Source organism: Cercospora beticola, chromosome 5, assembly GCF_033473495.1.
Source record: "Cercospora beticola chromosome 5, complete sequence".
Classification (NCBI taxonomy): Eukaryota; Fungi; Ascomycota; class Dothideomycetes; order Mycosphaerellales; family Mycosphaerellaceae; genus Cercospora; species Cercospora beticola.
The window spans coordinates 4,901,966-4,916,244 of record NC_088939.1 but is presented as its reverse complement, the minus strand read 5'-3'; the positions used below and the strand labels follow the sequence as shown (position 1 = coordinate 4,916,244).

Genomic DNA, 14,279 nt, shown 5'->3' with positions numbered 1-14,279 from the left:
AATGGCAACGGTCTAGCTCTCATGGTCGAAACTGGAAATTTTTATCACGACGCACAACATCACCACACTTTGCTGCCAATCTAGAAGCTCCGCATGCTCATGCCGTCAACTGATCCCACTTCATCGCCAGGAAAACCTGCGCCTCCACATCCTGCCCATCAACAACAGCCTTCTTATCCTCCAACTTCTTCACCCGCCCTCTCTCAAACCCAGCATAATACAACGCATCCTCCAAATTATTAATTCTCCCTTTGGACTGATACTTCATCTTATCATCCAAACTAACCTGAAACTCACCTTCCCCCTCACCAGCAGAAACCTGCTTCGTTTCCTGCTTCAACGCAATAACCACCGCATACCCTTTCGGCTGCAACGCATAAATCGTATGCTTAATCCCACCGAAAATATACTTTGGGTCTTCGCCACTTACGCCAAATACGGCGTGGGTATAGTGGTCCATGGCTAATTTATCCGCTGCAAGGACTGTGGCGTTGGGGATCTGGGAGACTTGGGATTGATCGGGTTGTTCTTGGGAGGCGACTGTGAGGGTTGGTCCGAAGGGTGTTCGGACGGGTTCGGTGAGTTCGTAGAGGGCTTGGGCTATGCTGGAGTCGGAGACGAGGACTTTGGAGCCGCCGTGGATGTTGAGCCGAGGGCCGAATTCGTCTATGACTTGTTGGAGGATTGCGAGGGTTTGTTTTGAGGTTGACATAGTTGCTGGTTGTTCTTGCTTGGAGTTTGATATTGGTCTTGGTTCTCGGGGGCTCGATTTGGGCTGAAATTGACTGACCGTGTTGTTGTTGATGAGGTGGAGTGTACGTAGAATGCGAGCTGATGTCAGTACGCAGCTCGGTCCGCTCGACCGACACCGTGGATTTGCCAGCTGAGCTTCCTTTCTCGGACGCCTGGCCGAGGAGCTGTTGCGAACAGCAAAGTTTCATGGGCTGAGTTAGTATGGAGCTATCAAACCTTCCAAAGCTGCCGTGGTAGTCATCAAAGCTATGCGAGACGCTTTGGAGTCGTGAAATGTGACATGTTGTCGGATGCATGATATCTCATACAAATCGTACAACTTCAACCGACACTTCTGTTCACTGCAGCGTCTTCATCAATACGATTGGCCGCCACTCATTCCAAAACCAGCATTTATATTCACGTTACTCGTCCTACGCAGTGTAAGCTTAAGCTAGCAACTATGTCGTTGGCATTGATTTTCCCTTACATCACGCTTGATGATCCAGTGTCTACCCTTGCTTGATTGGCTTCAATGTCACGAGTGTGCTTCGTATGTCTCCGGAGTTGCAGGTATGCGATGACGACTGCAAGGAGGGCGAGAAAGATTCCGATGACTCCGAAAGTGATTGCTAGCATTGTTTGGTGGCGATTGTCGTTATTTTGTATGGCTTTCAAAATTTGAGCCTCAATTGGTGGGCCAGTTGACGACTTGGATGGCATCGAAACGTTTTGTGTGAGTGTCTGGTTGACGCCCAATGAGCATGGCATGCTGTCGACGAACGAAGGACGAATCTTGTGAAGGTTGCATTTTCCGGTGAAGGGTTGTGTGAATATATGATGGCTCGGAGGCGGTCTTGGCCACCTTGGAAGGGGATTGTATATGGAGGTGTCTAAGCATCTTGATTGAGTCTCTATGTGGAGGTGTTGCGCTCGCGGCCAGATTAGTCTGGAGGCGAAGAGCCTCTACTTCAATCCTTCCGATACGACAGTGGAAACCATATGGAGGTGTCGAAGAGCGGCTAACTCATCAGGCAGGCAAAGGTGCTCGCCTAGTTCTGTGCCAGTGTGGAGGCAAGGCTAAGCAGTTCGAGCACCTCCAACTGATTTCCTGATGCAGCGTGATTGTTAAGGACCAGAAGGCATCTTCCTCTTGCATGGATCTGCAGGTGACGAAAACGTGGCTGATCCTAGAGACTTGATGCAGCAGGAAATTGGGGGTGCAACTCCGCTAGCTAGTGTGGCGTGAGCTCGATCCAGCAGGAACTTGGAGGTGCAGCTGTGCCAGTTTCATTATCTTCCATCTCGTTATTAGTCCTGCTGCAAGCTTGCACACGATATAATACCGCCTGGCAGAGCGTCGTGTGATGTGCAGATCTGATATCATTGCATCGACAATGGGACGAGCGACTTGCATAGTGTGTGGTGCCAGTTTCAGCCGTGCAACCAGTCTGCGACGACATACTTTACTGCACGCCACATCAAACGAGCGGATCAAGCACCAATGTCATACCTGCGGAAGAATATTTGCCAGAGCAGATGGCCTTTCACGTCATTTCAACATACACACTGGAAATGATCTGGAGCATTGCGAGGACTGTGGCCGTGGCTTTGGTCGAAGATATCTTGACACCCACATTCGGGCATGCCGGGAACGCTTCATGCGCCGTCAAGACGAGCGAGAAGGCATACATCCAGCACAAAACGCCAATAATGTTCAAATTCAAGACTGGCGCGTCGAGTGTAGCAAAGCAAGAGAGCTGCAGTATCAGACACAGACAGCTGGTCTTTCGAAGCCTGCACAGTTTGTGCATGGAACTGTGGGGAGCTTCACGACTCTGTGCAAAACCGCGGAGCGGATTGTCCGTAAGAATGATTTGAAAGCTCTAGAAGAGCTCTTGGGCTGCCTGGTGCTGCGTTATGCTACAGTCGAAGCTTTCCAGCAGCTGTACGGCTTCGAAACTGCGAAATGGACGGACCATCAAGGACCAATTTCCCTGCTGGACATCGCAGCAGAGTCTGGAGCGCTGGAATTGCTTCAATATCTATCATCACCTTGGCAGAAGCTCGAAGATATACCGAATGGACAAGCAGTACTGCATCGAGCTGTGAGGAATGGGCACCAGGATGTCATGACGTTTCTTGTGCGAGTAAAGAGTGCCGACTTGAATTGTCGTATATGGGAGTTCGAGAACCAAAGTCCGTTGGCCGTGGCGGTTGACTCGGGCAATATCGACACAGTCAAGCATCTGATTGATCTTGGCTGCGACTTGCAGGCACCATGTACGACATCGTCTGATCCGGTTATCTGTCTTGCACTAGAGCATCGATATAACGAAATTGCTAAAGTGCTCATCGACCAAGGGGCACCAGTGAAAGTCGCCAGTCGCTTCGGCGTCACCCCGCTCCACCATGCTGCAAGATCTGGTAAATTGGAGATCATCGACATTTTGATACGATTAGGTGCAGTGATAGATGCTGGGACCACTGGCATGAAGAACTACGGTGGGACGCCGCTCTGCTGGGCAACTGAAGCCGGACAAGTAGACGCTATGCGTCTACTGCTGATTTCGGGTGCGAAGGTTGAAGGCTTGTCAGGTTGCAACAAGGACACACCATTATTGTGCGCATGCTTTGCATCATTAGAATTCGGGCTATCAGCGCTGGAAATTCTCATCGCATGGACCGTCGATCTGAATCGCCTGTACCAGGACGGCCGTCGAGCGTGTACAGCATTAAGTATCTGCTGTCGCAGATCGTGGGCCTCACTGGAAGTGGTTCGCTGTCTAGTCGAAGCTGGAGCGGACCTGAATTACGGAGATCGGGCGCCCTTACTCGATGCGTGGCAGTGTGCAAGCGTGGAGATATTTGAGTTCCTTCTGGTATCGGGAGCTGATTACACAAAGCTTGATCTCCACGATGTGAAGCCGCTGCGGGAGGAGGGCCTCGAGAAATGGCCGCCCGAATTGGCAGATGAGATACCCTTCCGTGACCAGAAAATGGCTATACTCAATGCTTGGAAACCAAAAAGATGAACTCATGTCCGCGGCTGAATTTTTGGTTGATATCTTGCATCGAAGCCAATGCTCAAAACCACTCTCCACCAGACATCCCAAATCCAGGATTCATATTCACATTATTCGTCCCATTCGTAGCATCAAAATTCATGCCGTTCCAGTCCATGCCAGCGCCACCGATACCACTAACGCCAGAATCAACATCCATTCCCACCTGTCGTACAAGCTGATCCCAGTTCTCCCAATCTAGATTACCAGAAGTATCCATGAGCGAGAAATCATTACCCATCGAATCGAGCGAGTTCATGCGCTGAGACGCATCGTTCAGCAATAAGTCCTGTTGCTGCTGTTGCAAATTCATCGTAGTCGTGGCGGGCGAAGTAGACCGGAAGCCCTGCGCGAGCTCGCCGAACGTGGCGCCAGAGACTGGGGTGAAATATGCTTCAGCAAGAGCTGCTTGCCGAGCGAGTTCCTGCTGCGGTACAGGTGCTGCTAACGGTGCTGCCGTTGATGCTGGCAAATTTCCGATGATATCGGTGTCGAGATCTGGTTGCCATGTTTGATCGAGCATGTCTGTAGTGATATACGCCGGGTTCTGTACTTCGTCTGGGCCGACTTCGCCAAGCTTCGGCGAGCGTAACAATTCATGCTTGTCAAGTGGTGTCTGTCCGAATGATGGGCCTTGATGAAAGCGTTGCAATTGTGCTGCACTGAGGGGCGCTCTGGTCACTGTGGAGCGATTTGGGTGACCGAACATGGGGTTCGCATTCGGGCTGTAGTGTCTCGCTGGCGCGCCGTCCCGATGCTTGAGGAGAAGCTCCTCTCGGAGGCCTTTGGCGCGGGCTTCTTTGGCTTTCTTATATAGCTTCTTCAGTGGTCGCCATAGGTGGTTGGTATTGGTCTCCTCTAGACCCCAGCGGCCAGTTATGGTTTCGTCGATTGCTTTCCACGCTCGCTCAACCATATCTCCGGTGGTCCTGTGGCATAATTCTGAAAGCGCGAATGCTAGTGCATGCCATTGAATGTAGGTTCTGAACAGCCAGCCCCACTTTTTCGTTCTTTCCTCAACTTCGAGCAGATAGCTGTATTCGATGTTCTCCAGACTGGTGATGAAAAGTTTCTCCTTGATCTCTGGTGGGAGTGAAGCGCCTCCGCTTTGTCTCTGAAATGGATGATAGACTATGAGCCACATCTTGCTCATCATCAGCCTGGCCACTGTCGCTGTTACCCAAAATAGTGGCACACTCATATCGCAATGCTTGAGATATCGCTCTTCGAGCCGCTGATGGCATTCTGTGATCCAACGCTCCTTGTCTTGCAGCGTAACAGATTGATAGAACTCGTTACACGCCTTGGGTGGGCCAGGAGGGACGTAGTTCAGTCGGCGGAAGGTGTTTGCGACCTCAAATCGCAGCAGACAGAATGACATGATTGTGCAGCCCTTTCTTTCAGGTGGGAAATCCTCCATCTCTGGTGTCATGTCCTCGTCGTTGATGTTCAGAGGCATCTTCGTATCAAATGACTGTTCGACAATAGTCGGGTCACAGCCATGATCCTCGCTGGCCCTTGTGTCAAGAATGCATACTTGCCACCACAAGCGCCGGCGCATCTCGATTTCGAAAGGTGAAAGTCCGAAATGTGATCCATCACGATGAATCCCGATCGTCTGAGCTATCCTGACCACGAGGCCGGTAAGAGTCCAGATGACGCGCGCATCGCTGTTCCGTCGCAAACATATAAGGAAAATGACGAAGGCTTGGAGCACGACGATCTCCTCGGTCGTCAGAAAGTTCGCCCTTGCGAGAGCGTGCTGGAGACCGAAACGATACCGGGCGAGCAAAACCGCCTTCTCCTCTCCCAGCATCTTCACACAATCCTCCGCTACCAGGCTCGTGGTTGCGCCATAGTAGATAGCGAAGAGTAAGCACTCAAAACCTCGCGACAGATTGGAAAGGTGTGCGGCGGAGCTGAGTATTGTCCCTTCGAGAGTCGGAACGTGACAAATCTTGCACAACGGATCGACGCGGTCTTTGAAAATGTCCCAGTAGTCTTTGATCTGGCCTGGAAGGGGATGTAATGAGAGCATATCCACATTCTGCGAAGTGAAGCCAAACACGAATGCTTGAGAATTGCTTGGCGGCAGTTGAATCGAACCTGATCCGGGCGAGACTGCCAAATTGTCCTCATCATCATCGCTGGACTGATTCAAGATACCTTTCAGATCTTCAACTTCATTGCTCAGATTTGCCCAAAAGGAGTTGTTGATATATCTCGACTTGCCCTCGTTCACGACCAAGCGCCCGAATCTCGTCTCGAAGCGGCCCTTCTGCTGGTCCTCCACCCATCTGGTCTTGTTGCGGAACTCCTCTTCCGAGTCTTTCAAGGCCAGCGCAGTCGTACCTCCATTCAAGCTATGTTCAAGTACTTCGCGGCCAGCTGGGTGCTCTTTCTGCTTCTCTTCATCTTTGCTTTTGGCTTCATCTCCTGGCACTTCCGCGCCTAGTCCCTTTACCACATTCTCCAGCTGGCGCAATCGCTCCAGCAGCTCTTTGTCCCTCCCTTCACCTAGCTTTCGTGGTTTCCGAGGAGCCCTTCCAGGCGCCGGGAACACGCATTCGATATGCGCTCGGCTGCAATGATTGCATGGCCAGACCTTATTGCACTTGACCTTACGCTTCCGGCAGGTCACGCACGACCTGGGGTTCAACGCTCTGCCATGCGCGTCGACGGTGGGCTTCGTGCTCGGTGCCGGAGTTCCGCCCTGCTCGTGCGCCCCCGGCGGCGCATGTGTATTCGATGTCGACCCCGGGGTGTCCGACGATTGTCCTACGGCGGGCGAAGATCCGGCACGGGCAAAGGAAGCTGTACGATTCGATGATGACTGATCATCGTTCGCGACGCCCTCTGCATCGTCAGGAGAGGCTTCTGAGAAGGGCGATTGCTCTGCCATGTCTGGTGTGTCGAGGTCATGGCCTGCTGGTCGATGCGATCCGAGCACGGACTCGCCGTGAAATTGACCTTCAAACTTGATTAGGAATTCGATGAAGTCCTCGGGGATACATCGTGCAAACACCAACTCGTGCAGCAGCCACGACACCACCTTGTTGACCACCTAGCTTCATCTCCATCTTACACCCAGTGGTTTGTTTTGGAAGGCGATGGTCGTGACGCTACGTGTGACCGAGTCTTGGCGCGCCTGACGCAGTAGCTGGACACAACACAGCGGTACCGCGCCCGCGCCCGCGTCCTGACGGAAAAAATCGTTGGCAAGATAAGACTGCGATCGGTCAATCGTTCATCCTCTGCTTGTGCGGAATGCGTAGAATGGCATCGTGGCACTGCGACACGAACGTCGCAAACGGATTCGCCCAAGCATATTGACTAACACAAGCCATCAGGAGAGCATCATAGCGATATGTATTCATGGCTCACTCTTCGTCAATCCACGTGTACTTCCAGCAATTAGCAATCCACTCACGGTAGAATCCGTCTGATTGTAATGGACTAATTTCGGATTACAGTACGTATCGACCACTGACTACTTAGTGCTGGAGACCTCTCACCTATAATGCTACGACCTCAGAATGGTGGCACACTCGCACTGCAGCAGTAAGCACTACAAGACGACGATCTCGACCACTAGACTGGCACAATCGGTCATGACATCGATATACACTGGGAGAACCGGATACCTTGTTGATGTACGCCGGGAGAATCGGTTATGCCATCGACATATAAAATAGAACCTACGTTCAAATGTGACGGCGCGACAGAACTCCTGCATATTGTTGTAAACCATGGCCTGGTCCACTTTCCTATGGCTCCTGATCTGTCACACTGGGCATGCCTTTTGTTTGCGGCTTAATGTCAATCCCATTGAGACCCAAGAGACGTTTCCAAAATTGTCAGTGAAGGCTTTCAATCTCTACATGACCGACGGGGCTGGGATAGAGACGGCACTTTCGACGACTGCAACAGAGGAAACGCAATTTGACAATAAGACGATATACAAATCTCAGGACGCCAAGTATGCAGTGGTCTATCAGGTCGCTACACCTGGTCAGAACCGCAGTGTCACATTGGTCGAATCGAGTCCGACAGATCAAATTCAGCCTAGGCTGATCGAATTTGAATACGAAAAGCCAGGTGACAACATCACTATCAAACAACCTCGACTTTATGACCTTGTCGCGAAGAAACAGATCGACATCGGGAATGACTACATCTTGGATACTAACGCAATGATAGAGGACGCACAATGGGGGTTTCGAAATCAGACATACCGTTACATGATCGCCGAGAGGGGCTACAAATCCTTAAGGATGGTGGAACTCGACACAAATGGCAATACCCGAATATTGATAGAAGAGCACATCGAGAAGGGCATCGATTTCTTGCACAAGATTCGATGGGACTATATGAACGAGACCGATCAGATGTGGTGGCTCAGTGAAAGGAATGGCTGGAACTCAATATACTTGGTCAACACTACTCGCAACGAAGGACGGATTTCTCCCCGCCAAGACTCGATCAGACAAGTGACCCAAGACGGCTTCGATGTAGCCGATGTCATCTATGTCGATGAGAAGGCGCAGGTCTTGTACTTCCAAGCGTACGGCATGGTGGAAGAGCAAAGTCCATATCATGTGCATCTGGCCCGCATCAACTACGATGGTACTGGTTTCAAGATATTGACAGCTGATGGTGACGGTGTTCATCACAATGTCGTCCACGACAACGGTACGATTGAGGACATGTGGTCCCGTGTCGACCAGCCTATGCAAGGCGTGCTTCGAGATTTCCAAGGCAACCGCATTGGACCATTGGCCGTGAACATCCAACTCTGGGATAACGTCACACTGGCAGAGAGATTCTCCGCTCCAGGTCGTGATGGTAAAACTGAGATTTATGGAATTATAGTCCGCCCCAAGACCTTCGACCCGAGCAAACGCTACCGTGTGCTCGAACATGTTTACGCCTCACCACAATATGCCGATACGCCGAAAGAACTAGACAATGAGACGCAAAAATATCTGGCGTCACGCTTCCAAAAAGTTGCCGATGAGAATGATGTCATTGTCGTGCAATCTGATGGCATGGGATCCGCCTGGCGAGGCAGAGCCTTCCGAGACGTCGCCTGGAAAAATCTCCAAGACGCCGGCTTCCCAGACCGCATCACCTGGATCAAAGCCGCTGCCAGAGACCGACCATGGATGGACCTCACCGGCGGCGTCGGAATCTTCGGCGCCTCAGCCGGAGGCCAAAACGCCATGAGTGCTCTCATCTGGCACAGCGATTTCTACACCGCCGCCATAGCCGACGCCGGCTGTCACGACAACCGAATCGACAAATTGTGGTGGAATGAATTGAATATGGGATGGCCTGTGCATGATGCTTTGTATGATACTGCATCGAATGTGGTGCATGCGGATAAGTTGAATGGGACTTTGTTGTTGCTTGTGGGGGAGTTGGATCGGAATGTTGATCCTTCGAGTACGTTGCAGGTTGTGAATGCTTTGAATAAGGCGGGAAAGGATTTTGATTTTATGATTGTGCCGGGAGCGGGGCATGGGGTTGCATTCAAGGAGGAATATCACCAGGTGCAGAATAAGATTAGGAGGTTTTGGAAGAATTGGAAGAATGGGAAGGGGTTGGGATAGTTCCTGCTCCACCAAATGCCGTGATGAAACGATCCTGCAGTTCGATCCATTCCAAGCCTTTGTGTCTTGATCATTGTTCAATCTGTTTGCTGTCCACAGAACGCCTTTTCTCGTTGTCACTATTGTTACTGCACTTGAAGGTTGCTCGACAACATTACAAATCCATGGCGTACTGCTTGTAGTGTTGTTGGGCGGCTTCCGAGTATTCTGGGCATATTGCACCCTATGGATAGTGAGTAGCAAGATCAGTCCCCAAGCAGCTCCACCATTCCGGCAACCTTGGAGACTTACCAGGCAATCTTTCATGCATTTGTCAAACTTTGTATCAAGTTCCTTAAGGTCTTCATGATCGTGGTCTCGGCAATAGTCCTCGGAATCTTCTTTTCTCTTATCACAGGCGAAGTCCTTGCGACAGAATGGGTCCTACAGTACGTTGTCAGCAATGCAGGTTCACGAGAACGTAGATAGCCCCGCGTTGTCAAATCTCAAGTGACTTACCAGTAGCTTTGCGACACACTTTTGGAACTCCGGGTTTCCGTATTCATCGCCATTCTCTGGCGCGCAATAGCTTTGTGCATCAGGATACCGCTCTTCACATAGGGTATCGCTCGAGCAAAGGCCAGCCTAGACACAAAATTCTCGTTAGACCACGTTCATGAGCCAAGCTTATCAACTATAGTACGTACCAGCTGATCAGAAATGCATTTGTGGAGGTTCAAGCGGTCGTCATCATCATCATCGTCACGTTCGCAATATTTCCGGGCTCTGTAAATCTGGTATGGGCAACGGTTTTCATCAGAGCAGCTGCTTCCCTGACATGTACGTAAGTCAACCAGCAGAAGTCGATAGAGGGAAGTCGCCCCTCTCGATGAAGCTACATACGATTGATTTTGTGATGCAGTCCTGGTACTTGTACTCGCCGCTTGTATAATTGAGACCGGTACAATAGGTGTTGGTGTCGAAAAATTGCAAGCGGCAACGATATTCTTCCTCCACGGTCCCGTTCTAGAGTATAAGCACAGGATTAGTAAGACTACCTGAATGCCAAACAAGAAGTCGGGTCTCTCTTACCAATGAATTCGTCACGCAGGTCTGAAAGTCGGCGTCCCCATCTAGCAAACCTTTCTGAACACACCGGGCTTTCGCATCGTCGTATTGTATTTCATCGAGGAGACTAGAAGGGCATTCTTTAAGCTGAGTAATGCACTCCGGATCAGTATGGCACTACCACAAAACCACCGAGGCCTCACTCCCATTGCACCTACACATCGATCTCGCATACACTCTTGGAACTCTGCTCCGCCGGGTGGATATCTCATGGCGCAAGAGTTGCGGCAGTTTTGACACCATTGAAGCTGCGATTGTGGTTTTGGGCAGTGGCCCACATATTCTCCAGGAGGCAATCCGTCATGCCTTCCTGTCTTGTCTTCCAGGCATCCTGCCGGACCTGCCATGCATGGACCATTCACTACACAGAGAGGTGGTCGCTGAAGGAGCTCTTCGCAATTTCGCTGGAGGTGATCCGATAGGATTAGCTAGAAGTTCGTGCTGTTAAGCATCGATCACCATACTCACCCCGTTGTCGTCCGTACAACCATATTGTGTGCGACTACAAGCCTTCTCTCTCGCACCTACCCAATGGTATGGAGGCTATGGATGGGTCAAACTTCTCCCGAGATAACGTTCGACCATTGACTTGGTCATGCTGCTTACGCAATACTCCTGCCGGCAATACAGTTAAGTCAAGCCTGTAGCGACTATATTTTCGGAAACTCCTTGCTTACCGCTCCAAGACGGCTGCGCTGCACATTATGCATCAGCGTCAAGTAGCTCAATTGAGCCGGTATTCAACGTACACAGGTGAGTTTGCATTCTGGCCCCTGCATGTTATCAGCTTCCGTGAAAGACACAGCACACTTGAGGCTTTGACATACTTCATTCTATCTTCATTTTAGCAAGAGCACCTTCTAAACAGATGAGATAACAATCAAACTTACTGGTTGGAAAGCGGGAACTCCAGTTGCGAGGCCAATGAATGTGATGAGACTGTTGATATACATTGCGTCCAATATATGGTTCAAACGTTTAATCGTCAAGGCTGACAAGTCTGCTGCAGGTTCGTTGTGACGGTTCGATAAAGGTGATGTGAGAAGTATGAGGAGAAGAATAAGAAACAATTCCTGCTTGAAGCCTTCTTCATATGCACGAAGTGCATTTTCCTATGCTGGACGCCTCCATGCCCCCGGCTTGGCGCCAACGAGGGCTTGATTGTGCATTGATGTGGAGAGCGGAGTAGCTCTGTGAAGCAGCATGCTCAGGGATGTATATGTCGCGCGTAAGAGCATTGGTCGATGGATACGACGCAGTTTCCATGTCGTTGCAGATTGGCGCAAAAAGTGGCACATCCAGGCAATGGAGCGGGATGAAGTATCACATGATGTAGACAAGATCGGACAGCCATAGGAAGCATCGCTCTTAGGCTGTTTGTTTCAGTTTTATGGTGCTGGAGCTATTAGCGCGTGAATCGAAGATGGCTCACATTGTCCCTCCGATGCGCTCGCCGATCGACTGCAAGCACATCTGTAGCGCGTTAGCAAAGCATCCTCATCCTGGCCCGAAGCCACATCTACCACTACCACTACTTCACAAGTATCCCCGAGCATTTCAAAGGTTTTCAGGTCCTGCGGTGTAACATTCTGTACCAACGACTGCGATTACCCCACAATGCATTGACCACGCGCAGTGACGAGAAGAGTACCAATTCATGTATGTTGATTTGTCAGTACCGGCGATGACAAAGGGATGCATGACCTTCCTCATCAACATGCAAAGCAGAGGAACGCCACGACCTACTCTGTTGATTAGCAATCCAGGTGGCAAGCTTAAAGTACCTACACTTTTTCACATGACCAGCAAATGCAGTATGGTGGAGATGAATTGATCAAGTCCAAAATTTGAGGAAATCGTCGTCGTTTTGCCAGTCTTGACGCATCATGGCGTCTTTCAAACTACTTCTCTAGTGATGGCTGAATGGATCTGTATCGTCTTCGATTCCAAACTTCCATCTCCGACTCATCTCTCATGACAAGACTTGCAAGGAAATACTGTTGCATGACACCGCGACATTCGCTGTTCCAGCTGGTCGACCAAAGATCAGAGCAGCAAGCAATTAATGAGTGGCCATCGCAGATACCGCTCTCTTCAGATCAAAGACCAGGTTCTTGCTTCCCGTAAACTGATTGTCATAACAGTGTACACCAGCTTGCGGTCCTCTGAGCTCGGAACTGCAAATCACGATGATAGCAAAATTGGCAGTGAGGGTGAAACTGTGCCCTCGGGTGAATGCAAAATCTTGTCCCAGGCCCACACTTCGCACAGTACCAGAGCCTCCGGCATTGTTGATTTGGACGAAGCCAGCTTCATTCTGAGCGCCAAGAGCGGCTGCTTGGTCTGCTGCGCTCTTAGTCCAGTTGTCGAGACTGTTGCCGTTGAAATTGCCATTGCGGATGAGTTGGATAGGTTAAGGGCTGACCGAGTTGGTGATGGTCGTTGTTTCATAGACTGTGGCGCGGAGTGTGATGGTACTTGTGGATGTGAAGATGGTAGTCCAGACAGTCGTTGTCGTAAGTGGTGCAGATGTGATTGTTTTCGTTGTGGTAGTCGTTGGGGTCACGACCTCGACAGGTGTGCTTGCTATATATGGCGTTGAGAAAGACGTCGAAGAGAGAGTCTCCGTAGATGTTGTGGTTTCTGTGAACGTCTCCTGTACAGTGGGAGAGACAGTGGACAGTGGCGTCACAAACTCGCTCACGGTCTACTCATTTGCGGGCGTATAAAAAGTGGCGTGACTATCGTACTTGGAGCCTTTGTCAGGGTTGGGGTATAGTGCTCTCCTGAAATTGTCGCTGTTGATAGTTGCATGGAAAGGTCGGCGTCGTAGTCACGAGCGGCGTAATTGTGCTTGTCGGTGTGCTTGTCGCTTGAGCTTGCTTGGGCTGGTTCTCCTTAGGCAAGTGCATCTTCCAAAGACTGATATCTACGAATCATGGACGGGCCTGATCTTGAGATCGCCACCTTTAGAGCGAGTAGGTTCACTCCGACGCAGCCACATGCAGGATGAACATCGTGACTACACGGAGTGGCCGACGGAGATCTCATACGTTGTGGCTGACGCTTAGGATGGAGTAAGGACTCAGGAGATCCGGCTCATTCGTGGTCAGACTACTGCCAGCATCCTGGGCCTTCGGGGGGATCAGAGAGTGGTTGTAGCATGGACTTCGTGCTCTTGAAGGGCGATTAAGGCTGGCGCCATCATTGTCAGAGAATTCAGGCAATTATGGACACATCTCCAAGCGATTGAGCTTCTTGAGGCTGAGGACAATGGACAATATTGGACGTGGCTTGCAGCACGTCGGACACGATGACACGACGGTGAAGTTACATGTCAATTTTATGCCTGAGGCATAAAGATTCGGGCCGACTTTTCCGATGGTGACACCAACATGAACACTGTTCCCACATCACTTCTTCCTGCCACACAGACATTCGTGCCAATTTGATTCCGCTTTCGTATCGTCGCCGGCTCTCTGGACCCCTTACTTGTGGAACTTGTCGTAAGCTACATCGATGCCCCAACATGAGACCCGTCAGGGACTGTGATGTCGCAGTCGACAGTGTGCATACCAGTGTGAAGTGGCCTGGCAATGGGGTACATCTCTCGAAGACACGAGATCCTAGCGCATCAGAACGCTGCTAGAAAACGGGGTTTTCTCGAGTCTCAGTGTACAGACCCATTAAAGCTATGGCGGCCGAGGCAGCAGGTCTTTCTCCCCAATCGGAGCTGCTGTAACTGCTCCAAGTAGACTGATGA

The 14,279-nt window shown here is 50.7% G+C and overlaps 5 protein-coding genes across 5 annotated transcripts; 2 read left to right on the top strand and 3 right to left on the bottom strand.

Moving 5' to 3' along the window:
- Positions 1-97: 97 nt before the first annotated feature.
- Positions 98-712, bottom strand: RHO25_009041 (uncharacterized protein; the record flags this gene model as incomplete). The annotated part of the gene is made up of 1 exon (XM_023604823.2): positions 98-712. One exon carries the CDS (start codon positions 710-712, stop codon positions 98-100), a length of 615 nt encoding a protein of 204 aa, XP_023460718.1.
- Positions 713-2,393: 1,681 nt separating this feature from the next.
- Positions 2,394-3,767, top strand: RHO25_009040 (uncharacterized protein; the record flags this gene model as incomplete). Its single annotated transcript, XM_065603137.1, has 1 exon — positions 2,394-3,767. One exon carries the CDS (start codon positions 2,394-2,396, stop codon positions 3,765-3,767), a length of 1,374 nt encoding a protein of 457 aa, XP_065459209.1.
- A 52-nt stretch (positions 3,768-3,819) lies between these two features.
- Positions 3,820-6,699, bottom strand: RHO25_009039 (uncharacterized protein; the record flags this gene model as incomplete). The annotated part of the gene is made up of 1 exon (XM_023604822.2): positions 3,820-6,699. The coding sequence occupies one exon, from the start codon at positions 6,697-6,699 to the stop codon at positions 3,820-3,822; it is 2,880 nt and encodes a 959-aa protein (XP_023460715.1).
- An 847-nt stretch (positions 6,700-7,546) lies between these two features.
- RHO25_009038 (uncharacterized protein) lies at positions 7,547-9,409 on the top strand (the record flags this gene model as incomplete). Its single annotated transcript, XM_023604821.2, has 1 exon — positions 7,547-9,409. The coding sequence occupies one exon, from the start codon at positions 7,547-7,549 to the stop codon at positions 9,407-9,409; it is 1,863 nt and encodes a 620-aa protein (XP_023460716.2).
- Positions 9,410-9,563: 154 nt separating this feature from the next.
- Positions 9,564-10,728, bottom strand: RHO25_009037 (uncharacterized protein; the record flags this gene model as incomplete). The annotated part of the gene is made up of 7 exons (XM_023604820.1): positions 9,564-9,632; positions 9,701-9,832; positions 9,908-10,033; positions 10,096-10,182; positions 10,292-10,414; positions 10,481-10,603; positions 10,675-10,728. 7 exons carry the CDS (start codon positions 10,726-10,728, stop codon positions 9,564-9,566), a joined length of 714 nt encoding a protein of 237 aa, XP_023460466.1.
- Positions 10,729-14,279: the final 3,551 nt, after the last annotated feature.